The following is a 24534-nucleotide window of genomic DNA, read 5'->3' on the forward strand; positions in this document are numbered from 1 at the left end:
TGGGTGTACGGCGTTCGATAACCGAAAAGTTCATCAACGGAGACGTTTGAAAACCGAGATACCACTTTATATGCTTTCTGGTTTCCCACAAGAGGCACCTGGTTCTGCCCCTGTGAGGACAGGAAGTGGACTCGATGGGCCATTGGCCTGATCCAGTAGCTGCTTCTCATGTGAGTAATTACCACACCTGACAAGCACGTGGAGATCAAGTGTGTATTGGCACTGTGGCCTCCCAGGGCAAGGCTGCCCATTTGTACCCGTTGCAAAACAAACCGTAAAACTCTCTGCTGTCATCACACATGAGGCTCCTGACATGGGAGCAACAGCTGAGCAGGCCTGCATAATGCAATCTTATTCCGAGTCAGACCATTGGCCCCTCGGTAATGTCTACACTGAATAGCAGAGGCTCTCCAGGAAGCTGCCTTAAACAGAGCCAGACCATTGTTCCATGTAGCTTAGTATTGTCTACACTGAACGGCAGAGGCTGTCCAAGGTTTCAGACCTAAGGGACATTCCCAGCCCGACCTGGAGATCCCAGAGAAGGCCCTGGGGCCTTCAGTATGTTTCCGAGCACAATTCAAAGTGCGGGTGCTGACCTTTAAAGCCCTAAACGGCCTCGGTCCTGTATACCTGAAGGAGCGTCTCCACCTCCATCGTTCTGCCCGGACACTGAGATCCAGTGCCGAGGGCCTTCTGGCGGTTCCCTCCCTGCGAGAAGCAAAGTTACAGGGAACCAGGCAGAGGGCCAGGGCCTTCTCGGTGGTGGCGCCCGCCCTGTGGAACGCCCTCCCAGCAGATGTCAAAGAGAACAATAAGTACCAGACTTTTAGAAGACATCTGAAGGCAGCCCTGTTTAGAGAAGCTTTTAATGTTTGATGTATTGCAGTATTTTAATATTTTTTTGGAAGCCGCCCAGAGTGGCTGGGGAAGCCCATCAGATGGGCGGGGTATAAATAAATTATTATTATTATTATTATTATTATTAAAAAGAGGCTCTTCCACCAAGCTACAGATCTTCCCCAGCTTTCTCATTAACAAATTGACCTAGGAACCATGTTGTAACACTTAGTATTTACAGAACACATTTCAAGTGTTCAAAGTGCTGCATTTGAATATATTTCTTTAAAAAATTATTCTGTTTCACTTCTTGTTTTGAAAGCAACCCAGAGAATCCTTGTTGATGAGAGGTCATTTCATCATAGATAAAACTAAGTAAGTTCACAGAGACATAATTTCATTAATTCTTACAACAGTCCTGTAAGGTCAGCCAGTTCTATTGCTTCCATATTTTGACCTCCCAGTGAATGGCATGTAATACATTTAATAACGTACGTTTCCAAGCACAATTCAAAGTGTTGGTGCTGACCTTTAAAGCCCTAAATGGCCTTGGTCCAGTAGACCTGAGGAGCGTCTCCACCCCCATCGTTCTGCCTGGACACTGAGGTCCAGCTCCGAGGGCCTTCTGGCGGTTCCCTCCCTGCGAGAAGCCAAGTTACAGGGAACCAGGCAGAGGGCCTTCTCGGTGGTGACACCTGCCCTGTGAAACGCCCTCCCACCAGATGTCAAAGAGAAAAATAACTACCAAACTTTTAGAAGACATCTAAAGGGAAGCTTTTAATGTTTAATAGGTTATTGTATTTTAGTGTTTTGTTGGAAGCCGCCCAGGGTGGCTGGGGAATAAATAATTTATTATTATTATTATTATTATTATTATTATTATTATTATTATTAAATAACAATACTAATAATGATGATGACACACCTGGCCGGGGGGGGGGGCAGGGAGAGAGAAAATAGGGAGACACAGTTCTGAAAGGCGCATAGCAGGTCTATGGAGCAAGCAACCATTGAAACAGAAGTTGAGAAATTTGTAGCTGCTAATCTTCATCCCTTATCAGTGCCAACAAACACCCGTCAGTCACAGGTGCCACAAGGGAACCCCAGGCACATGCAATTTCCGATGCTGAAGCGTAAGAAATGCATTACACACCAAGGGACCGTTTTCAGGAACATTCCACAGAAAGAAGGAAAAGGCCAACCGGGTCAAATAAGCGATAAATCACGTTTCCACAGAAGTATCACTCACTCAAACAGAAAACGCATGTTTCCTGTTACACAAACACACACACAAGATTTTTTGAAGCCTCAAACTGCACTTCAGATGCTTCAGATCCTGGAAGCATGCAGCCCGTCACTAAAACCACCTAGTTATTACAACAAGTGAGTAGCAAAAACACAGGAAACGTTGCTTTAACGCCTCCCTTTTGCTCGCTGCGCTAATGAACAAATACACACATGCAATATAGATCTTATTGACCTGTAAAAAGACAACCCAGTTCCCACTAAGGAACAAAACGGCACTTTTGCAAACCCCAGTGGACTGTTCTCAGTCCTGCCCTCCCTGAAGATGGGCATTTGGCTTTGCAGCCTTCTGGGCCCTGGCAGTGAAGTCTCAGGGTCTGCATTTAGTCGCCTTAGGGGTTTCAACCTCATCGCAAGCAGCCCGGGGCCCACCGGAGAGCTTGAAAAACAAAAGTTCCCTGCCCCAGCTGCTTTGAAATCGCACTTCCAGCAACTACCGGGCGCTGCTGCCAGCCTCCCACATCAGCCAGGGGCATCAGGGGCGGCTCCTGGAGTTGATACTCACCTCCTGCATCTCTTCCGGAGGGATGCCTTAAGGCTCAGGTGGCTGGTTGCCCATCGCAAAACATCTGGCCAGGAGTTTTGCTCTGTCTCTCTCTCTCTCTGCCTCCCTCTCTCCCAGCCAGGCTGCCTCTCTCCCAATTGGCCAGCCAGTCACATGACCATGACTTCACCCATCCTGGCATGCAGAGAGGAAGGTGGCCATTCACTCATTAGCCGTGGCGTCAGAGTTTCAGTGACAGGCTCCCATTCACCAGGGAGACGCACCGGTCTGGGTGGTTGGCTTCCTTGGAAAGTCACGCTGGCAGCCTCAGACGAAGAAGTTGAAGAAGAAAAGGGAATCGCGTGACACACAGCCTCCCGTAAATTCCGGAGAGTCTGGCAGGTGCTCCAAGGTGAATCTGGTGCATCTCCCATCCCTCAGGTTCAGCCACCAGGAATATTCTCCACCAGGAAGACCCTCCTGCCATCAGGAATGTCAGCTGCTGGCACCCAAAGCCCACCCTGCACCAGCAGACTTGGGACTTCACTTGATCCTCAGATTCTTTGGAGGGGTCGTGGACGAGAGATGAACTATTGCCAGATGTTATTGATAAGGAAGTGCTGTGCTGCTTTTATTATCTATATTCCAATAGTGGTGTGGGTTTTTTAAAAAAATATCATTTCAATTCTATTGTAGTTTAATTACTTTTTAGCTGGGCAACCCAGACACATGGGTGGGGTATAATTTATAAAATTATTATTATTATTACTACTAATTATTTTATTACCTTTTTGTCTTTAATTGGAGTTTTAGTCTGTGTGAGCAGCCTGTAGGGGAAAAGGCACATAGATATATCTATTTATATCTATAAATAGATATAATAATAATAATAATAATAATAATAATAATAATAATATGCAGTGGCCCTACTGAAGAAAGTACAGTGGACGCTTGGGTTGCGAACGTGATCCATGCGCGATGCACGTTTGCAACCCGCAGCGGTGCATCTGCGCACATGCAGGTCGCGACTCGGGGCTTCTGCGCATGTGCAAAGCGCAATTTAGCGCTTCTGCGCATGCACGACCGCTGAAACCCGGAAGTAACTCATTCTGGTACTTCCGGGTTTCAGCAGTCTGTAACCCGAAAAAACGCAACCTGAAGCGTCTTTAATCCGAAGTATGACTGTAATGACCTCACAATGGAGAGACTTCCTTCTCGGATTGTAACTCGACTTCTCCCCCTCCTTTCTCGCCTCGTGGGTACCCTTTTCCCATTTTCACAGCTGCCATGAGGGTGGGGAAGAGCCCCCTACCCATTTTTAAGATATCCACCCCACCCCCTTATTTTTCCAAAGGCAGCTGGCATAAATCGAAGGCCACTCATCCGAACCCTAATAAAAACAACAAGCGCTGCTACTAACCAGGAAATGCCTAGCAACATCGCCCTGCCGCTTGCCTTAAGGTGAGGCTCAGTAGCTTAATGGTTGGAAGTGGGTGTGCGTTTGTGTGTTTGTACGAGAGAGTAAGAGGAACAGAGCGTGCCTCCCAGACCGTTTTGCAAGCGGGATTCACGTGTGAGCCAGAAACATCAGAAAGCACTTTCTGACAGTAAGAACTGTTCAGCAGGGGACTGGATTCTCTCGGGAGGTTATGGGCTCTCCTTCCTGAGAGGATTACAAGCAGAAGTTGTTTGGCCACCAGGGATTCCATAGCTGTGATTCCTGCACGGCAGGGGGTCAGACTAGATGACTCTGGGGGTCCCTTTCCAACTCTACAGTTCTCTGATCCCATGTAAACGCTGCACAAGCAAATCAGGATCAACGCTTGGATCAGAACAAACGCTCAAGAAAGATCAGACCTAGTTTCACCTCTGCATCTGTTTGTTGTGTGCAAATCAAGATGAATGCTGAATAAATGGGTCACCTGTGGGTGCTCAGAAGGACAGAAGATCTTCCCACCAACTAACGTCCAAAGCCTCTCAGCCAGCAGGGCTGAAACCTTTCAGAGAGTTTCTGCCAGCTGAGAAGTGGGACAGGAAATTTTCCAGCGCTTTGTTTTCCCGTGGAAAATTTCCCGTTTCGTAAGTTCATCCGTTAACTACGGTGAACGGGTGCCAGCTGCAAACAGATATTACGCAAGCTTGGCCGTTTCGTAGCTTTCGGCCTCCTTTACTCAATGCATCCCAAAAATGGGTCTAATTTGCATAGCAAGTTCTCCCAGAAAACATTCCGGGTCAACTTTCCCCAGAAAACTGACAACACAGGCTGCCAGGGGATAGAGAGTTTGGCTAGAGGGAGATATGGGGGGCATATGGCCCTCTCAGCAGACTCCACTGTTGGACTCCAATTCCCATCATCCGCAGCCGGCATGGCCATTGGCCAGGGATGAGGCGAGGAGTAGCTGAGCTTCACCTGAGGGATACCAGGTTCCCTATCATTGGCATAAATGCAGATAAGATTCACTGTTTGTATAAGGCAGGTTCATATTTTGGCAGTGAAATAAAAAATTGAAGGTCTTATATATATATATAATAAATGTTCACAAATGTATCAAGCAAACACGTACATAAATATATAAACCACATGTCTGAAACAGCACAGGAAAACAGCCCTGAAACGATTTTGACTCCCAAACTGACCAAATGATTTCTCTGCAAGGTGAAGGAAAATGGAAAAGCCTCCCCATTGTCTTTTCATTCACAAATCCTGTCTTAAGGGAATGTCTGTGTATGACAATTGAGAAGCACTGGCCTGTGAGAGCTCTAATTGGAGAACAGCCTTTCCCAAAGGTGTCATGGGCTTTGAAGATGTTCAAACTCAGGATGAAAGGGAGAAACGTGCTAAGAGGAAGGCACGCTTGGCAAATCCACACCGTGATCAACTCCCGCCCAGAAACCAATGTCCCCACTGTGGAAGGATCTGTGGGTCCAGAATTGGCCTCCACAGTCACTTACGGACTCATTCTTAAAACCGTGTTTATGGAAGACAATCTTACTAGGCTACGAGGGATCGCCAAAGAAGAAAAAGAACATGCGTATTCCTATAGTGCCCTCTAGTGGCAAGCGGGTAGGGGCGTGGGTGGCGCTGTGGGTTAAACCACACAGCCTAGGACTTGCCGATCAGAAGGTTAGCGGTTCGAATCCCCGCAATGGGGTGAGCTCCTGTTGCTCGGTCCCTGCTCCTGCCAACCTAGCAGTTCGAAAGCATGTCAAAGTGCAAGTAGATAAATAGGTACCACTCCGGCGGGAAGGTAAACGGCGTTTCCGTGCGCTGCTCTGGTTCGCCAGAAGCGGCTTAGTCCTGCTGGCCACATGACCCGGAAGCTGTACACCGGCTCCCTCGGCCAATAAAGCAAGATGAGCACCGCAACCCCAGAGTCGTCCGCGACTGGACCTGATGATCAGGGGTCCCTTTACCCTTTACTAGTGGCAAGCTGGAGTGAGCAGCGAGTGCAGGGCGCCCCCCTGGAAATTGTTTTGAATACCAGTTGCTGGAAACTGTAGCAGCGATTTTGTGCTCAAATCCTGCTTGGGGGCTTCCCTGTGGGGCATCTGGCTGGCCACTGAGAAAACAGGATGCTGGAGTAATAAGGCCATTGGCCTGATCCAGCTAAAGGGTTTTTCTGCCACCCTCTGTAAGGCTGTCCCTCCCCATCCTCTGTGCCTGATGCTGTTGAGTCTGAGAAGGGAGAAAGAGTGACTTTTCAAGCCATGCATCTTGGGTTTTATAGGAATTATTCTCCCTCTGCTGATGTTCGTAACATGGGGAGATGAAACCTGCTTTTTCAAGGGGCCCCTCTTGCACGCAGAAGCGATGCCCATAAAATGCCCCTTTCTTTGTCCTCACCTCCCCATAGGGTGGGGAGAAAGAAACAGTTTGCTAGCTCCATGCTTGGTGCTTTGGGAAATGACGGAAACAATGTCCTTGAGCAGCGCAACGTGCAAGGGATTTTGGACAGGTGGGTGGGGCAATTCACCTGTCAATTATGTGACATCATCATGAGGGCATGTGACTGCCATATGGGTCCCGCCCACCTGTCGCATTCTGCCCATAATGCTGATCCTAATTAGCGTCTGACTTGAGAAACCAAAAATAGGTCTTCCCCCTTTATGTAGGCAATGCTGAGCCACTGAGTACCAGATAATGCACCTCCTTCATTTTGGGGGGTTGGGCTAGATGACCCCTGGGGTCCCTTCCAATTCTACAGTTCTATAATTACTAAGTTCCCAAGAAATGGAGCAATGAGCTGGGGAGGCCAGGTTTCAAATGCCACCCCTGCTGGGCAGAGATCAAATAAGTCTTGAGCAAGCCACACACAAGCCTGCTGAAACTTTCGTTTTCTGCCAGCCTCAATGACAGGTTTCCTGAAAACGGCTTGCACACCCAGGAAGCCACTTGCGCAATTCACCACCCAGTTAGATGCCATGCTCAGAAACATATGCAGCAGCCTATGTACTTAAAGGTAAAGGTACCCCTGACCATTAGGTCCAGTCGCGGACGACTCTGGGGTTGTGGCACATCTCGCTCTATAGGCCAATGGAGCCTACGTTTGTCCGCAGACAGCTTCCGGGTCATGCAGCCAGCATGACTAAACCGCTTCTGGCGAACCAGAGCAGCGCACAGAAACGCCGTTTACCTTCCCGCTGGAGCGGTACCTATTTATCTACTTGCACTTTGATGTGCTTTCAAACTGCAAGGTGGGCAGGAGCAGGGACCAAGCAGCGGGAGCTCACCCCGTTGCAGGGATTCGAACCGCCAACCTTCTGATCGACAAGTCCTAGGCTCTGTGCTTTAGAACACAGCGCCACCAACGTCTCCCAGCCCATGTACTTATTCGCCAGTTAAAACAAGAAATAAATAAAACCTTAGAGGTCTTAACTCCGCACCATCCGACCCCGTCCACAAAAAAGCCATTGAAATAATTTTTTCTATTAAGAAAAACCTAGACGCTACTTAGCAGTTCCAGGTTCGATGGTATCAACTCAGAGGACGCGCTAAAACCTCGGGAGGGAGGAAATAAGCTCCTGGTTCTCAGCGAGGTGGAAATCCTGTGTCTGGGCTGTGCAACTTCAGAGCAAGTGGTGTGTGTGGCGGAATCCCTCCTCAAAACACACCAGGGAGATATTTAGCCTAGAATCCTTCTCCCTGCTAAACAAACAGGCACTCAATCACCTGAACCTGCTTTTAAAAATAAATTAAAATTAAAAATAATAAATAAATAAATAAAAATAAATAAAATTAAAAAATATAAAATAAATAAAATAAAAAATAAAATAAAATAGGCATCAGGTCCTGAAGATGCGTTTCCACTGTAACCATGTCTGGACTTTTCTTAAACGCGGCTGGTCTTTTTTGTACAACCTGGAAAGTCAACATTGATCAGTCCTAGGCTGGACAGCCTAAGCATGCAATCCTATGTGCAGCTCCTTAGAAGCCTATGAAGCTCAGCAAGGCTTACTTCTGAGTAAACTCGCCTATGATTGTTTACCTACCTGAGGCTGTGTTATTTGGGTCATCTTCTGCCTCCCAATCGCAGCGTTTCCTTTCTCTCCAGAAGGCTCTGGAAGAGAAGAGTCAGTCCTTTGGTTCTTCACCTTCCCTTATGGCTTGCTTCTTCTCCCTCAAGAAAGGATCGACCTGGAGCAGGAGATCTACTGAGAGGAGGCCATCTAAGCACCCAGCTGCTTCAGACGGTTAGGGTCTCCCTCAGGCAGAGGATCTCAGGATCCCAGTTATCACAGGGTGGTCCATGGAGGTGAGTCACACCCAAACTGCAAGAGGATGGAGAAGACAGGTGTCAGTCACTAGAGATTCCTGTCTGGAGCTGGAAGTGTTTGAGGCAGAACAAGAAGAGGCTTCAGCAAAATATGGAGTTTTGTATTTAATAAAATTAGAGAATCAGAGGCCTGACTCTCTGCCGTGCTCTGTGACACTTTAAAGCTTCGAGTCCTCAGTTTTCTCCTTCCCCAATAATTCCTCCCCAGTCTTGGTTTCTATTTTCTACACAGGTAAGTTGGCCCCTGTTTCCCCCTTCCATGACAAATGGCCATCTGTCAGGGATGCTTTCGTTGCGATTCCTGCAACTGAAGCTAAGCAGGGTCTGGTGTGGTTTCAAATTGGGTGGGGGACCTGCATGTTGAGATTCCTGCATTGCAGGGGGTTGGGCTAGATGACCGTCAGGGTCCCTTCCAACGCTACAATTCTGAGATTCTAGGATATGTGCCCACTCAGCCATTCTGGTCTGTGGAACTTGCATTGCTACAAGGGCCATGTCATACCCATTTGCCGGTTGAAAACCATTTCACTGCATTGCAAGGTCCCAAATGCTGCAAGTGTTTCCTCGTGGGGGGGGGGTCTCAATCATTTGGGTGGCCTGATCCTAGTCACACAGATGCCCAGCCTAGCAACTGCCTTCCCCAGCCAACTCTCAGGCAAGGTCAGGATCAGGCCCTCCTCCCCCTGCACTTGGCTACAGCTAAAGGGAAAAGCCAGTGCTTTCTTGGCCTGCGAAGAACAACAGAGTTATTGTTGCTAATGGGGGATGCTGCTGTGTGATTTCTCGTGAGTAGAGCAGCTCAGACCTGTAGGAGGGCAGATTTCCCACGCCCTGTCGCTCCATCCCCTTCCTCCTCCGGCCAGCCGGCCAGTAGCTCTGCTTGGGAACATTTCGGGAGATCTGAGAACAGAAAAACACTCCGCTCCGTACAACACCCAGCAAAAACAGCTATTCCCAGGGCGATAGGATACGATACGATAATCTTTATTGTCATTGTCCCATACAGAACAACGAAATTGAAAAGATCTACATAAGACATTCAAAAACCAACAAGCCTGCTATCCCAGCTATCTCCACCTGGTTAGCCCCCTAAAAACTAATACCCCATTTTTAAATACAATATACTCCCATAGAGACTCCTTATACTGCGTTTAAAACCAAAATCGCATTTGGATAGAAACTGTTCTCAGGCGGCTAGTCTTAGTCTTTATAACCCTGTGGGATGCAGGTGGCGCTGAGGGTTAAACCACAGGGCCTAGGACTTGCCGATCAGAAGGCCGGCGGTTCGAATCCCCGCGACGGGGTGAGCTCCCATTGCTCAGTCCCTGCTCCTGCCCACCTAGCAGTTCGAAAGCACGTCAAAGTGCAAGTAGATAAATAGGTACCACTCCGGCAGGAAGGTAAACGGTGTTTCCGTGCACTGCTCTGGTTCGCCAGAAGCGGCTTAGTCATGCTGGCCACATGTACGCCGGCTCCCTTGGCCAATAAAGCGAGATGAGCACCACAACCACAGAGTCAGCCACGACTGAACCTAATGGTCAGGGGTCCCTTTACCTTTTACATTACCTTCTTTCAGAAGGCAGAAACTGAAAGAGATACAGTGGTGCCTCGCAAGACGAAAAGAATCCGTTCCGCGAGTCTCTTCGTCTAGCGTTTTTTTCGTCTTGCGAAGCAAGCCCATTGACGGGTTAGCGGATTAGCGCTATTAGCGGTTTAGTGGCTTTTAGCGGCTTAGCGGCTTAGCGGATAAGCGGCTTAGCGGCTTAGAAAAAGGGGGGGAGGAAAAAAACCCCACAGGAACTCGCAAGACATTTTCGTCTTGCGAAGCAAGCCCATAGGAAATTCATTTTGCGAAGCACCTCCAAAACGGAAAACTCTTTCGTCTAGCGAGTTTTCCGTCTTGCGAGGCATTCGTCTTGCGGGGCACCACTGTAATTTCAAGGGGGCGCATTATCCTGTGCTATCTCTGCAGCTTTCTTATGGCACCTGGAAGCATAGATTGGATCCAAGGTGGGAAGAGGGCACCCAGTTTGCCTCCAGCTCTTCTCCCTCGCTCTGCCTTCGCGAACCCTGGATACAGAAAACTTTTTCTCCCTCTCTCCTAACTCTACAAATCAGGGACATCTCATGAAGCTAAATGCTGGAAGATTTGGGACACGCAAAAGCAAGGACTTCTTCATGCAGAACACAGTTAAACTATGGAACTCCCTGCCACAGGAGGCCACCAACCTCGATAGCTTTAAAAGAGGATTACACAAATTCACAGAGGAGGAGAGGGCTATCAAAGGCTGTCAGTCATGGTGGCTCTGCTCTGGTCGACAGTTGGAGGCAGAAATGGTTCTGAATGCTGGTTTCTGGAAACCACAGAAGGGGAGAGTTGCTCTTGTAATTTATTATTTCTTCTTCTTTTTCTTTTTTATTGGTTTTCACATATTATATTACATTACAATACAGCTGTACCAAAGCCAACACCATTTCTTCCCCATATATTTACATTTATATTTCCTCAATCCATCGTATTATTCTTTTCTCCTTCCTCCCACGTCCCTCCGCCCCCACTCGATTTCCTCCACATTATACAATTTACAATAATCTTTGCATTCTACAATCTTCTCAGATCATCTATATATTCTTATTATCTTTCTTTACTCATTTTTCTTCCATCCAGTACTTCACATTTTAATCTAGGCATATTAGCGTATCTATGTTTTGCCATATATTCATCAACACATTTCCACTCCTTTTTTAATTTTTGATTCGACTGATTTCTTATTATAGAGGTTAATTTTGCCAAAATTAAATATTCATTTAGTTTACAAATCCATTCCTCCTTTGTGGGTATAGTTTGTGACTTCCACCTAGCAGAAATCACTATTCTAGCAGCTGTACTTGGATATAGAAAAATTCTCCCCCCCCCCCCCCCCGGTCTCTCTTCATCTATCAATCCAAGGAGATATGTCTCTGGTTTCTTTGCTATTGATATTTTCAACATCTTCTTTAGTTCTTCATGTACTACTATCCAAAATTTCTTGATTTCCTCACACCTCCACCAAATATGTCTTGTTGTTCCTATTTTTCCACCACATCTCCAACAGAGATTGGATTTCAATTTATATATCTTTGCCAAGTTAACTGGCAATAAGTACCACCTATAGAACACCTTTACAAAATTTTCTTTAATTGTATATGAGGCAGTAAATCGTATATCCTCTCGCCAGAGTATCGGGGAGAGTTGCTCTTGTGCTTGGGTCCTGCTTGTGAGTTTTCTATTACAGTGGTACCTCAGGTTACATACGCTTCAGGTTACAGACTCCACTAACCCAGAAATAGTACCTCAGGTTAAGAACTTTGCTTCAGGATGAGAACAGAAATTGCACGGCGGCAGCAGGAGGCCCCATTAGCTAAAGTGGTTCTTCAGGTTAAGAACAGTTTCAGGTTAAGAACGGACCTCCAGAACGAATTAAGTTCTTAACCCGAGGTACCACTGTGGTAGTAGTAGTAGTATACCGCCTATACCCACAGGTCTCAGGGCGGTTCACAAGATAAAATCACAATATAAAAACATGAAATACAAAAATTAAAATAAAAACAAGAACAACCCAATCGTTCCCCCAACCTGAAAGCATTTTAAATGGGCTTCTACTCAGCCACTGGCCTGATCCAGTTCTTCATTGTAGGTTCAGCATTGCAGGCAGAAATTCAGGTGGGCAGTGTTGCCCAGTGGTTAGAGTGTCAGACTAGAACCTGGAAGATCAGGGTTCAAATCGCCACTCAGCCATGAAGCTCACTGGGCAACCAGTCACTGCTTCTCAGTCTGGCCTACCTTACAGGGTGGTTGTGAGAATAAAACAGGCTGGAGGAGAACCTTGCAGGCCGTCTTGAGTTCCTTGGAGGAACAAGGGGGGATTAAATAAGAGAGGCTTCTGCTGGATTTCTGAGGGCAGGAGAAAAGCGAGTGAATGCTAACTCATAGGAACATAGGAAGCTGCCTAATACCGAGTCAGATCATTGGCCCATCTAACTTAGTACTGTCTACACTGACTGGCAGCAGCTATCTGGGATTTCAAACAAAAGTCTCTCCCAGCTCTACCAGGGAGTGAACCCAGCGTTAGAAACTCATATATATATTCCGGTAATCCAATTGCCAAATAGCACCTTAAACCTAGGTTACAGTTGCCCCAATGGAATGTCTAGGCACCTTTTTTGTCAATGGAGATTATTATTATTATTATCAATACCGTTTTATATTTGAAGGGGGGAAATCCAAAGCAGTTTAGCACCCATTAAAACATCAAATAAAACAATCCTTCAAGGGAAATATTCCAGATCTTTCTCTTTTTGCTTTCCCCAGTTGCCAACCCAGCATCCAGAGATTTCCATGCGGCCGCAACTGGACCTGTGCCAGTCGCAAAACGCACCTGGCTGATTTCTAACTCTGATTTGAAACTGGGACCTTCTGCCAGTGAGCCACGATCCCCTTCCCCCAGCCAATGTACCAGATCCCCACGGATGACCCTAAGCCCCCACCGCTGCCTCCTGCAACTTTGGTTATCAGCAGAGAGTGGGAGAGAGCGATTAACGGAACAGAACAGAACAACCAAATGCCGTTATCGTCAGGGCCTTCCTCCCTCGCTGATTGTTTCTTTTCGAAGCATCCGGGCAAGGCGGGGGCCCTGCCCAAAGCGTGGACAGAATGGGCTCCGCAGAAGATAAGGCTCGGATGCCAGCTTTCCGGCGGGGGCTCAGCCTTCCCAGGCCGGGGGGTGCCCTCTAGACGTTGGGGCTGCCAATGGGTCAGGGACAACAGCAGCCATGGTGCAGGAGCATGGGGAGGGCACCAGGTTGGGGAAGGCTAACTCAGGCTCTTCAGGCCTCGGACATAAGATCTCCAGGTTGATGGACTATATGTAATTCACGGAAAGGACTGGCAGAATCCGAAACCAGGGAGAGGAGTTGATGGAAGAAGATTGGAAAATTTAAAGTTTATATATAGAAATATCGCAAAATTAATGAGTGATAGAAAAACGGCGGATTGATATTTTATGGATTTAGCAGAAATGTTATAAGGAGTTAAGTATATATAAGTATTTTAGTTTTAATGTTAAAATAAGGTTAAAAAAAAATTGGTGAAAGGAGGGAAAGTAAAGTTACATTATATTGAGATAAATTACAGAACAAAAATTGGAAAAGATGGAAAGGATTTGCTGAAATAGTTAATCGAATTAGAATACAAAAAAGGGAGGTGTGAGGAGGTCAAGGAAACAAGCAAATGAAAGATAAGTTGGGAAGATTAGTCGTGTTTTTTGTTTTTGTTTTTGTGGTGTTTTTTTCTTTTTCTCTTATTGTGATGTGTTGTTTTGCTTTTGTTTAATATGGTGTTATTACTCTTATTTTTGCTTTTTGTAACCCTTAAAATTTTAATAAATATTATTTATCAAAAAACAAACAAAAACTCAGGCTCTTCAGAAGAGTGCCATCAAGAATTCTTTGTTGTGCCCATTTCCACAGCTGAACAATGAGTGGCTCACAACATCATAGGGAATAAAATGCAACATGGTTCAGGATCTCAATACTATACCTTAAGGACTGTCCCTCCCCATACGAACCGACTCAGACCCCGAGCTTGTTATCTGGGGCCCTTCTCAATGACCCCCATCCCAGAGAGTTTCAGAGAACGGGGCCTTTTCGGTGGTGGCTCCCTGACTGTGGAATGCTCTCCCCAGAGAAGCTCGCCTGGGGCCATCATTACATGACTTTAGGTGCCAGGCAAAAACATTCCTCTTTACCCAAGCCTTTGGCTACTGAATAATCTATGGCTGTTAAAGCTGTTATGGCTGTTATTATGATTCTTTTATTATTCTGTCCGCTACTATGCTTTTTATTACATTTTTATTATCCATGCTCTGTAATACAGTGGTACCTCGGTTAAGAACTTAATTCGTTCCGAGGGTCCGTTCTTAACTTGAAACTGTTCTTAACCTGAAGCACCACTTTAGCTAATGGGGTTTCCTGATGCTGCTGCCGCACAATTTCTGTTCTCATCCTGAAGCAAAGTTCTTAACCCGAGGTACTATTTCTGGGTTAGCAGAGTCTGTAACCACTGTATGTTCGTAATGTTGTACAATGCCCTGGGATCTTTGGATAAAGGGCGGTATATAAATTGAATAAATAATATTAATTTCAAGATAATGTGTTAGGAGTCACAAAACAGAGCGCAGCTCAAACACCTGTCGAGATATCATCTGCACCAGCCTTCCCAACCTGGTGCCCCCAAGATGTTGCTCAGCTGCAGCTCCCATCGCCCTTCACCATTGGCCAGCCTGGCTGACGCCCATCTACATCTGGAGGGCAACATCTGGTTGGTCTCCTCCAACGAACCACGGCTCTCTAGCGCCGTTGGAAAAGAGCCGTTCCATTCCTGCTGCCCTGGCCTCCTTTGGCAGGAAGGGCAGGGTACAAATTCTACATTATTATTATTATTATTATTATTATTATTATTATTATTATTGTCCTTCCTAGCCCTATTCGGTAGGCCAATGGCCTGATCCAAAAGGCGCTTCTTACATTCTTGCAAGGCCTTTGGGAATTATGCCGAGGGCAGCAAATGGCACGGTTTTGCACAGATCATAATCCACCCCACAATCTTTTGTCGAATGCCAACAGACAAGTTCTGGTTTTGCAGGGCTTACCGTATTTTTCGCTCTATAGATGCACCTTTTCCCCTCCAAAAATGAAGGGGAAATGTGTGTGCGTCTTATGGAGCGAATGCAGGCTCCTTGGCTTCAGCGATAGCAACGCGAAGCCTCCGAAGTGCAGAGGGAGAGCTCCCCCCATGCTCCGAAGGCTTCCCGTTGCTTTCGCTGAAGCCGCCTGAAGCCCCCGGAGCGCAGGGAACTCTCGCTGCGCTCCGAAGGCTTGCGGATAGCCGCCTGAAGCCTGGAGAGCGAGAGGGGTTGGTGGACCCCGATCCCTCTTGCTCTCCAGGCTTCGCTTCGCTGGAGAGGCGCTGCACAGTTTTCCCTCTCTGCGCAGCACCCCTTCAGCGAAGCGGGAGGAGAAATGGAAGGGGCTCCGTTTCTCCTGCCGCTTCGCTGAAGGGGCGCTGAGTAGAGAGGGGGATAATTTTTTTTTCCCTGTTCTCCCCCTCCTATGGTCCGATGTATCCTATGGAGCGAAAAATACGGTAGTTGTGATCCTCTGTCCTGACAGCTCCTCCTGCATTGCGCTTTTCATTGGCAGAACGGCACCCAAAAAATCTCCCACTTTGTGCCATTTCTGGATCCCTGAAATGAGAAGCTCCCTTGCCAGCAATCTGCCTCTCTCTTTGGAGGCTCACCAAAGTCGCTCAGCACTTTCTCAGGCACAGCCGCCTCCAACCACCAGCCTGGATGTGGCCCAGAGCACGGAAGGGGAAACAAAGGGAGGAAAAGAAAAGAGAATGGAGAGGAAATGCTTTGGGGCACCATCTGCACAACATCTGGAGACCCAGGAGAACAGAAGGGCTCTGATCAACAGGAACCATGTGTCCCCCCTCCCCACACAACATGTTCCAGTGGTGCCACGTTGGGTGGGATGTGGGCTTGTGCGAGGCCAAAGCACATTGCTGTGGGGGGAAGAAAAGCAGGCTTAGAATTATAGAGTTGTAGGCTGGGAAGGGGCCCCCAAAGGTCATGCAGCCCAACCCCCCTTCAATGCAAGGAATCTCAGCTCATGGCAGGTCGCCATCCGAGCTCTGCTTAAAAACCTCCGAGGAAGGAGAGCCGCTTCCAGGCTTCTCACGGTGGGATGTGAAACACAAGAGCAGTCAAGTACAACATTCCTAGAGTGAACATGTTTACACATGGGGAGGAATGTTTGTCCAGCCAGCAGGTAAACTTCATGTTTCCTTCTGGGCTGGGACAGACTTCCTCTGCATGTGACTAGAGGTGGGTGTGGCCTCACCTGTGCAGGTAACGACAAAAGCACAGGCCAGGGCAGCCACCTCTCTCTCTTTGACTACATGCATCAAAGAAGCAACATCTGCTTAGCCAAAGATGCTCTCTTGGGCCCCAGCCAAGAGAGGACAAAGGGACTGTCTCCTTATGAGATAGTTTCCAGGTGTATGTTACTTTTCTAAGCTAAGTCTGCCTTCTGGGATTCTGTTGTGAACAGAATGATGTGTAAGTAAACCTTTTTATACTTTTAGAGAAGACTGTGTCGTGTCCTATCTTTTATGAGGGAATAAGGGGGAAATACCAGAACAGTTATTATAGAGGCTTTAGCGAGCCTGCGTAAACGCATCCGCTGCGAGTTTAAAAAGCGGAATGTTACTCTGCTAAATTGTGAACTTGTTTACACAAGTTGGAAAGGCTATAATCAGACAATATATCCTCTCCTGCATCCCTGAACATTCCCACACTCACTATTTCACGGGTGGGATTCCAGCACAAACCAGCAAACCTTTCTGGAAACCAAGCCATGCGACAAAGCCCATGATATTTTTGCGGGGAGGCTGGTAAAATTCAGGCTAGGCAATGCTTCTGTTAGGAGGATTTGTAGCTGGCTGACCATCCAAAAGCGTGCTCAGCAAGGGGTCTTCATCACCCTGGGGAGAAAGTGAGAAGTGGGGTGCTGCAGGGTGTTGTTCGACATTGTTATATAACTGAAGGAATTCAGCGGAAGCCCATCAGAACTGCAGATGACACCAAACTGGGAGGGCTGGCAAATTATTACCTGAGAAAATAGGATCAGGATGACCTTAATAGATTGCAGAATTGGTCCACAAGTAACAAAATGGATTTAAATAGAGACACATGCCAAGTTCTGCACTTAGGCAGGAAGAACCAGGTGCACAAATACAGTGGACACGCGAGTTGCGAACGTAATCCGTACAGGAAGCACGTCCGCAACCCGCAGCGCCGCATCTGCGCACTTGCGGGTTGCTATTCGGTGCTTCTTTACATGCACAAAGTGTGATTTAGTGCTTCTGCACATGCGCAACTGCCGAAACCCGGAAGTAACCCATTCCAGTACTTCCAGGTTCGGCATGGTGCGCAACCCGAAATCGCGCAACCCCAAGTGTCTGTAACCCGAGGTATGACTGTATAGGATGGGAGACAGAAGAATGTGTGAAAAGGATCTGGGGTCTTGGTGGCCCACAAGCTTAACGTGAGTCAACAGTGTGATGCAGCAGCAAAAAAGGCTAATGCTATTCTAGGCTGCATCAACAGAAGTCTAACGTCCAGATCAAGGGAAGTTATAGTACTGCTCTATACTGCCTTGGTCAGACCACGTCTGGGGTCCTGTGTCCAATTCTGGGCACCACAATTTAAGAAGGATGCTGACAAGCTGGAAGGTGTGCAGAGGAGGGCAACCAAGATGATCAAGGGTCTGGAAACCAAGCCATATGAGGAGTGGTTGAAGGAGCTGGGTATGTTTAGCCTGGAAAAGAGGAGACTGAGAGGAAATACGATAGGTAAAGGTAAAGGTACCCCTGCCCATAAGGGCCAGTCTTGCCAGACTCTAGGGTTGTGCGCTCATCTCACTCTAGGTGCCGGGAGCCAGCGCTGTCCGCAGACACTTCCGGGTCACGTGGCCAGCGTGACAAGCTGCATCTGGCGAGCCAGCGCAGCACACGGAATGCCGTTTACCTTCCCGCTAGTAAGCGGTCCCTATTTATCTAATTGCACCCGGGGGTGCTTTCGAACTGCTAGGTTGGCAGGCGCTGGGACCGAACGACGGGAGCGCACCCTGCCGCGGGCATTCGAACCGCCGACCATGCGATCAGCAAGTCCTAGGTGCTGAGGTTTTACCCACAGCGCCACCCGCGTCCCAGCGCCACCCGCGTCCCTTGGTCAGACCACGTCTGGGGTCCTGTGTCCAATTCTGGGCACCACAATTTAAGAAGGATGCTGACAAGCTGGAAGGTGTGCAGAGGAGGGCAACCAAGATGATCAAGGGTCTGGAAACCAAGTCATATGAGTAACGGTTGAAGGAGCTGGGTATGTTTAGCCTGGAAAAGAGGAGACTGAGAGGAGATACGATAGACATCTTCAAATATCTTGAGGGCTGTCACATGGAGGAGGGAGGAAGCTTGTTTTCTCCTGCTCTGGAGGGTAGGACTCGAACCAATGGCTTCAAGTTGCCAGAAAGGAGATACAAACTAAACATCAGGAAGAACTTTCTGACAAATCCTTCCAGTAGCACCTTAAAGGTAAAGGTAAAAGGACCCCTGACCATTAGGTCCAGTCGCAGATGACTCTGGGGTTGCAGCACTCATCTCGCTTTATTGGCCAAGGGAGCCGGCGTACAGCTTCCGGGTCATGTGGCCAGCATGACAAAGCCGCTTCTGGCAAACCAGAGCAGCGCACGGAAACGCCGTTTACCTTCCCACCGGAGCGGTACCTATTTATCTACTTGCACTTTGATGTGCTTTTGAACTGCTAGGTGGGCAGAAGCAGGGACCGAGCAACGGGAGCTCACTCCGTCGTGGGGATTCGAACCGCCAACCTTCTGATCGGTAAGCCCTAGGCTCTGTGGTTTAACCCACAGCGCCACCCGCGTGGGTCACCTTAGAGACCAACTAAGTTTGTTCTTGGCTTTTGTGTGCATGCACTACTTCAGAACTTTCTGACCGTAAGAGCTGCTTGGCAGTGGAACAGACTCCCGCGAGAGGTGGTGGCCTGTCCTTCCTCGGGGGGTTTTAAGCAGAGGCTGGGTGGCAGTCTGCCAGAGATTCTTCAGCTGTGATTCCTGCATTACAGGGGGTTGGTCTAGATGTCCCTTGGGGTCCCTCCCAAGTTCTTTGAATCTATTCCCGAAGCCACAGGTCCTAATCCTCCCTTTGCCCTTTCCGCCAAGGGCACAAGTCAGCTCAAGAGGCCAGGCAGCTGGGTCAACCTGGGAGCTAAATGCAGGAATTTAATCCATCCCGCAACTGAACTCTCAGGGCGGCAGCGTGACTGGCAAGCCACTTACAAGGGCATAGCGGCTCTGAAGAGCTCACGCCAGCTCCCACCTTTGCTCACTGCAAGAGCCATCCCAGAACTTACCTCCCCACAGGCAGGACCCAGCCAGGCTACATTGGAAGTCACAGGAGCAGGATGACTGGTACTGGGACACCCCAAATCTAAGACTCTTAAAGGAAACCAAAATAAAATCTGTATCAGGGACAACAAAATTCTCAACTCTTAGCAAAGCAGCCATGTGCTCTTGCTGTTATTTTAATTGCACAAAACAATGGGGACTAACCACTTGACTTTTCTCCCTTTCTAATTTCAACCTGAAGCTTATGCCAAAGTCCAAAATCCGCAGGAGCAAGAGGCCCACTGCCCTTTATCGATTGCCAGTTGACAGGGGTTTTGTGCAAATACAGTTCAGGCAACTCTCTCTCCCTCTTGAAAAAATAAAAGAGAGAGAAAGTCTGGGGTGCTTTAGTTGAGATTCCTGCATTTCAGGGGGTTCCCTTCCAACTCCTCTACAGTTCTATGAAATCTTGAGATCGCCTCTAAATTGTCAGGGTTGAAACGGGCCTCTTGATCCAATTTGCCCAGTCAAATACAGGACAAGGCAGCCCACCACCGCTTCTTCAAACGCCACCCCTGTTCACGCGTGAAGCAGGGAGAGAAGTCTCCGGTTTTCATACTGGAAAGGGAGCCTGGGGAGAAGGAGGCAAACTGCCCTGCTGGGGAGGAGAACAGGGAAAGCAGGTGGAGAGCAATGAGGCCTGGTTTGGTCCTGTGGTTTGGCTCGCTTGCTTGAGTGCTCTGGAGCTATCAGTACCCAGGAATCCTCCTTTGCTACAGAGCAAGGAGCTACCGGTATAGCCACACGCTGTTCAGGGGGAAATATGCAAGCATTTCTGGCCAACTGATGTCAAAGAAGGATAGAACTTTTTTAATGTATGCCACAACAGCAGCAAGAATACTCATTGCGAAGTATTGGAAGACACAAGATTTACCCACCCGGGAAGAATGGCAGATGAAGTTGATGGACTATATGGAACTGGCGGAAATGACTGGCAGAATCCAAGACCAGGGAGAAGAGTCGGTGGAAGAAGATTGGAAAAAATTTAAAGAATATTTACAGAAATACTGTAAAGTTAAGGAGCTTTAGAAAAAAGGTGGAATGAAGCTAGACGGCTTCGGCAGAATGTTAGACAGAATATGTTAAAATTAATTATAAGACAGAAAATAGATGAAGATGGAAAGGACTTGCTGAAATAATTAATTGAAGTGGAATACAAAAAGGGAGGCGTGAGGAAGTCAATGAAACAAGTGCATGAAAGTTAAGATTAGAAATATTGGAAGTGTTTTTAATTCTTTTTGTTTTATTTTGTTGATTCAATGTTTTATGTAGTGTTTTTGCTTTTGTTTGTGTTTTTGTATTTTGTTATATTGTTATGTCTAATCTTTCTTTTTTCTTTTTGTAATTTCTAAAATTTTAATAAATATTACTTTAAAAAAGAAAGAAAGAAATATGCAAGCATTTCACAGAATCGTAGAATTTCAGATTTGGAAGACACCCAAATGGTTATCTAGTCCAATGCAACGGGGGAATCACAGCATTTTATGCCACACAGGCAGGGTACTTGGGACTGTCACACCCCAAATCTAAGATCCATAAGGAAAAGGAAACCTGTACCAGAGACAGCCAAATTCTCTTAGCAAAGCAGCCACATGTTGCCGATGTTAAATTGTGTATAATGAGGACCAACAACTTTTTTCTCATTCCAGTTTCAAACGGAAGCTCATGCCAAAAGCCAAATTCTGCAGGGGCCGGTTTGTGCAGCTCTTGACAGGTCTGAAACAAGCGTCTTCATCTACCAGCCTGCCCAGAAGAAGCCCACCCTGGTGCCCCTTCCCCAACCTGGTGCCCACCTCAGATGTTTCTGACTATGACTTCCCCCCAGTCCGCTTTCTGCTACCCATGCAAAACCCTCTGTGGACACCACAAATCTGCCTGTACAAAGCAGTACAATTATCCGTTCCAAGACAGAACTGTTTATGAGAGAAGAGAAGCAGTTTGTATGGGGGGGGGTGTTAGGAGGAGATACAGGGCCTGTTCACCCCCCTTGCAGATTATTTGTTAGTATGAGATGTTCTTCCGTACTGTTATAATCCACAGAAATTCGGAGAGCTTTCCAAACCCTCCTTTTACAAGTGGTTTACAAGGTCTGCAGTTTTTGCGCTCGTGTTGCAAGCCGTGGAGCCAACGTTTCATAAAATATCATTTAAAAGCACCCCACAGGAACCCACTTCCTTCCTCAACAGGCTGTAGATATGGCTTCAGTCAGTCCGATCTGACCGACGCAACCTTCAGATCAGAGTATAGTAAGCGATTGCCTGTTGCCTGAACAGACAAGACAAGGAACTCTACACAACAGGGGGTGGATCATTCAGGCCCCCCCCCCGAATCTCCCCACCGGCATTTCACTTACCCACCAAAGCCTCTGCCTTCCCTTGCGGCCCTTTATCTCCTTGTCCTGCCATGGGAATCCCACATCTGCTCTCCAGCAAAGAGAGGAACGAATTCCAGAAATTGCAGTGTGCACACTCTGGCTGGGCTGTTTTGCTGGGCTGGCCAGCTGCCGCCGCTGCTGATCTTACACGCCAGGAGGCCCCAGCGAGTGTTGTTGACACACGCAGACAACCCCTCTCGGTTGCTTTGGCTGCTGCACACTGGCAGGGACAATGCGCTCTCTTGTGGCCGCACACTGCCAAGGCGGCTGCTCAGGTAGAGCTGCTGCTGTTAATCCGGCAAACAGTGAGATAACATTGTTGTGGCTTTCCAGAGCAGGCAGAGACACAGGCAGCTGTTAGATGGTCAGGCTGGCAACTCGCACACTGTGCAGAACTCCACACTAGGAGGACATCAGAAGCAGCTGCGGCAATCCACAGGACCACACAGGGATGCTGAACATCAGGGCTGAGGTTTACGGCCCATCGCGAGGCCCCCCTGCTCTCTTTTGCATGGCACACTGCTGGGGATTTGCAGAGCCAAGATCTCTGGCGGAGAAAGAGGCTGCTGATGGATAATCCAGATAAAAGCAGAGGGGTGAACAAGGCGTTCGTGATGCACCGCAAGGGCTTAAGACTTCATGCAACTTCCAGGAATTTGCAGGGATTTGTGTTTCCGCAGGGAAGACGATCCTGCAGTAGGTTTCAGTCCATGCAGAAGTAGGAAGAAACACACACAGAACGGCTTGCAATACACAGTGTTAAAACTTCCAGGACTTGGAGCGGAAAGGATGCACAGAAGGCCAGGAACGGCGGCGGGGAAAGCTGCGCAAAGAGACTTGTGGATGAGAGAAAGGCGATGGCAAGGGTCATTGAGCCCAGGCAGGACCTCTCAGCAGCCTCTGCCACAACGGGAACGGATTCTGCCCCCTTTGCAGCAGATCCAGGGTCCTTTTGGCAGGGAAAGCCGAGAGCCCCTCAGTTTTCCAAGCGGCCCTGATTGAGCTTTCAGGGTCCGCTGGCCTGGATCTTCTGGGAAGGGGGGGGGGGGTTCTTGGCAGCACCTTTCTAGCCCTGCAGGGGCTGCCACCTGCCCGCGTTCCCTTGCCCTTCCTGCAGCCCCCAGCCCAAGCCGCCCAGCTCCTGCCGCTGCTCCTGCACCCCCCGCCTCAGCCCCCCCACCTCCTGCACCCCCTGGCCCAAGCCCCCTTCCTGCGAGGCCGAGTGCTGCACCGCCTGCCGGACCTCCTGCCCCTCAGGCTCAAGGCCTGGCGCCGGGCTCACATCCCTCTCGCCATGGGGCTGGTGCTGGCCCCACAGGCCCACCTCCTGGCCCAAGCCGGCCCGCCCCTGCTGCTCCTGGCGGCCCCCCAGGCTCGGGCCTTCCTCCTCCTGGCCTGCCTGGCCCAGACCTTGCTCCTCCAGCAAGCCTGCTCCACGCGGACCCCTAAGCAGCTCCCCCTGCTCCCCCTTCTCCTCCCAGACCTCCCCCAAAGGCGGGTGCTCCTCTTCCACCCCACAGCGCTCCGGCCGCTGGCCAGCTGACCCTTCCTGCACTCCAGCGCCCCTTGCCAGCCGCCTCTCGCCTGCCCACTGGACCTGCCCCGGTGGCTCCTGGGGAGACCTCACCCGCCTCTCCCCCACCCCACTCTGCAGCCACCCCTCGCCCTCCTCCTGCTCAGCCCCAAGGCCCCCCAGCCAAGGGCCTCCCCCTGCCCACCCCCCAAGGGGCTCTCCTCTCCCCCTGGCCTGACTCTGCTCCTGAACCCCGCAACCCAGCACTTCCTCCTGCACCCCCGCCCCCAAAGCCTCCTCCTGGACCCCCACCGCCAAGCCCCACGCCTCCTGGACCCCCTGCCCCAGTCCCAGCGCCTCCTGCTGGCAGCAAAGCCCTCGCCTGGCCCGCACCTCCGGCCGCCGGATGGCTCAAGGGGGAGCCGGCTCACCCCACCGAATGGTCACCTTGGGACACCTGACCCCTTCTTCTCCAGCCCCACAAACTCCCTCTCCTGCTCTGTCACCTGCGCCCCGAAGTCTCCCCAGCCTCCTCCAGTTCCTGCCGCTCTTCCTTTCCCCGACCGGCCCCCCGGGCGCTCCGTCCGGCCCTCCTCTCCACCTTGACGCCTGCAAAGCGCCCTCCCTCCTCCTCCAAGCTCCCCTTCTAAGAGTCCCCCCGCAAAAAAAAAAACACCCGCTTTCCTGCTCCCCAAAAACTACCCCCAAATTTTAAAAAATTAACTTTTCCCCCTCGATCGCCTTTGCCAGCAGCCCCTTCCTCACTTTGCGGGCGCGCCCGAGCGTCGCCCTCCCCGCCCGGCCGCGGCCTCTGCGCCACCCGGCCCGGCTCGGCTGGCCAAAGTCGCCCGGAGCGTGGGTCGCCTTGTTCCCTTCGCGCTTCGCTCCGCCTCCGCCGCCTCCCTTAAAGGAGCCTCGGCTCTGGAAAACAAAGGAAAGGGAAAAGTGGGGGGCCGCAGGGCGAGCGGGCAAGGGAGGGGGGTCCGATCACGGAAAGTGGGGGTATCGAGGGCCAGGGAGGTGAAGGAGAGGGGTTGGCTCAAGGGGTCTCTCTGCGCCTCTCATCTGCGCCCAGGGCGCACCGAGGCGGCCCGGGGAGAGCTGGAAGGAAGGGGTTAACGTGAGTTTGTGCCCAAAAGGAGGGGGGTGGGGGTGGCAAACCTCCCCCATTCATTAAGTCACT

The 24534-nt window shown here is 49.4% G+C and overlaps 1 protein-coding gene across 4 annotated transcripts in view; it reads right to left on the reverse strand.

Moving 5' to 3' along the window:
* TNK2 (tyrosine kinase non receptor 2) overlaps nt 1-23001 on the reverse strand; it is a 111238-nt gene extending 88237 nt beyond the window's left edge. The window contains exons 1-2 of one of the 4 annotated variants that reach the window (XM_081862187.1): nt 21822-23001; nt 8117-8395 (exon numbers count right to left, since the gene is read on the reverse strand). In XM_081862187.1, coding sequence (XP_081718313.1) covers nt 8117-8140 — 24 coding nt within the window. In that variant the 5' untranslated portion in view covers nt 8141-8395; nt 21822-23001. Of the gene's footprint in view, nt 1-2647; nt 2789-8116; nt 8396-12223; nt 12245-21817 lie in introns of those variants that run through there. The other 3 variants (XM_081862186.1, XM_081862188.1, XM_081862190.1) reach the window with 3 other exon arrangements.
* Nucleotides 23002-24534: the final 1533 nt, after the last annotated feature.

Source organism: Podarcis erhardii (genome assembly GCF_964252035.2).
Source record: "Podarcis erhardii genome assembly, chromosome: 5".
Taxonomy (NCBI): domain Eukaryota; kingdom Metazoa; phylum Chordata; class Lepidosauria; order Squamata; family Lacertidae; genus Podarcis; species Podarcis erhardii.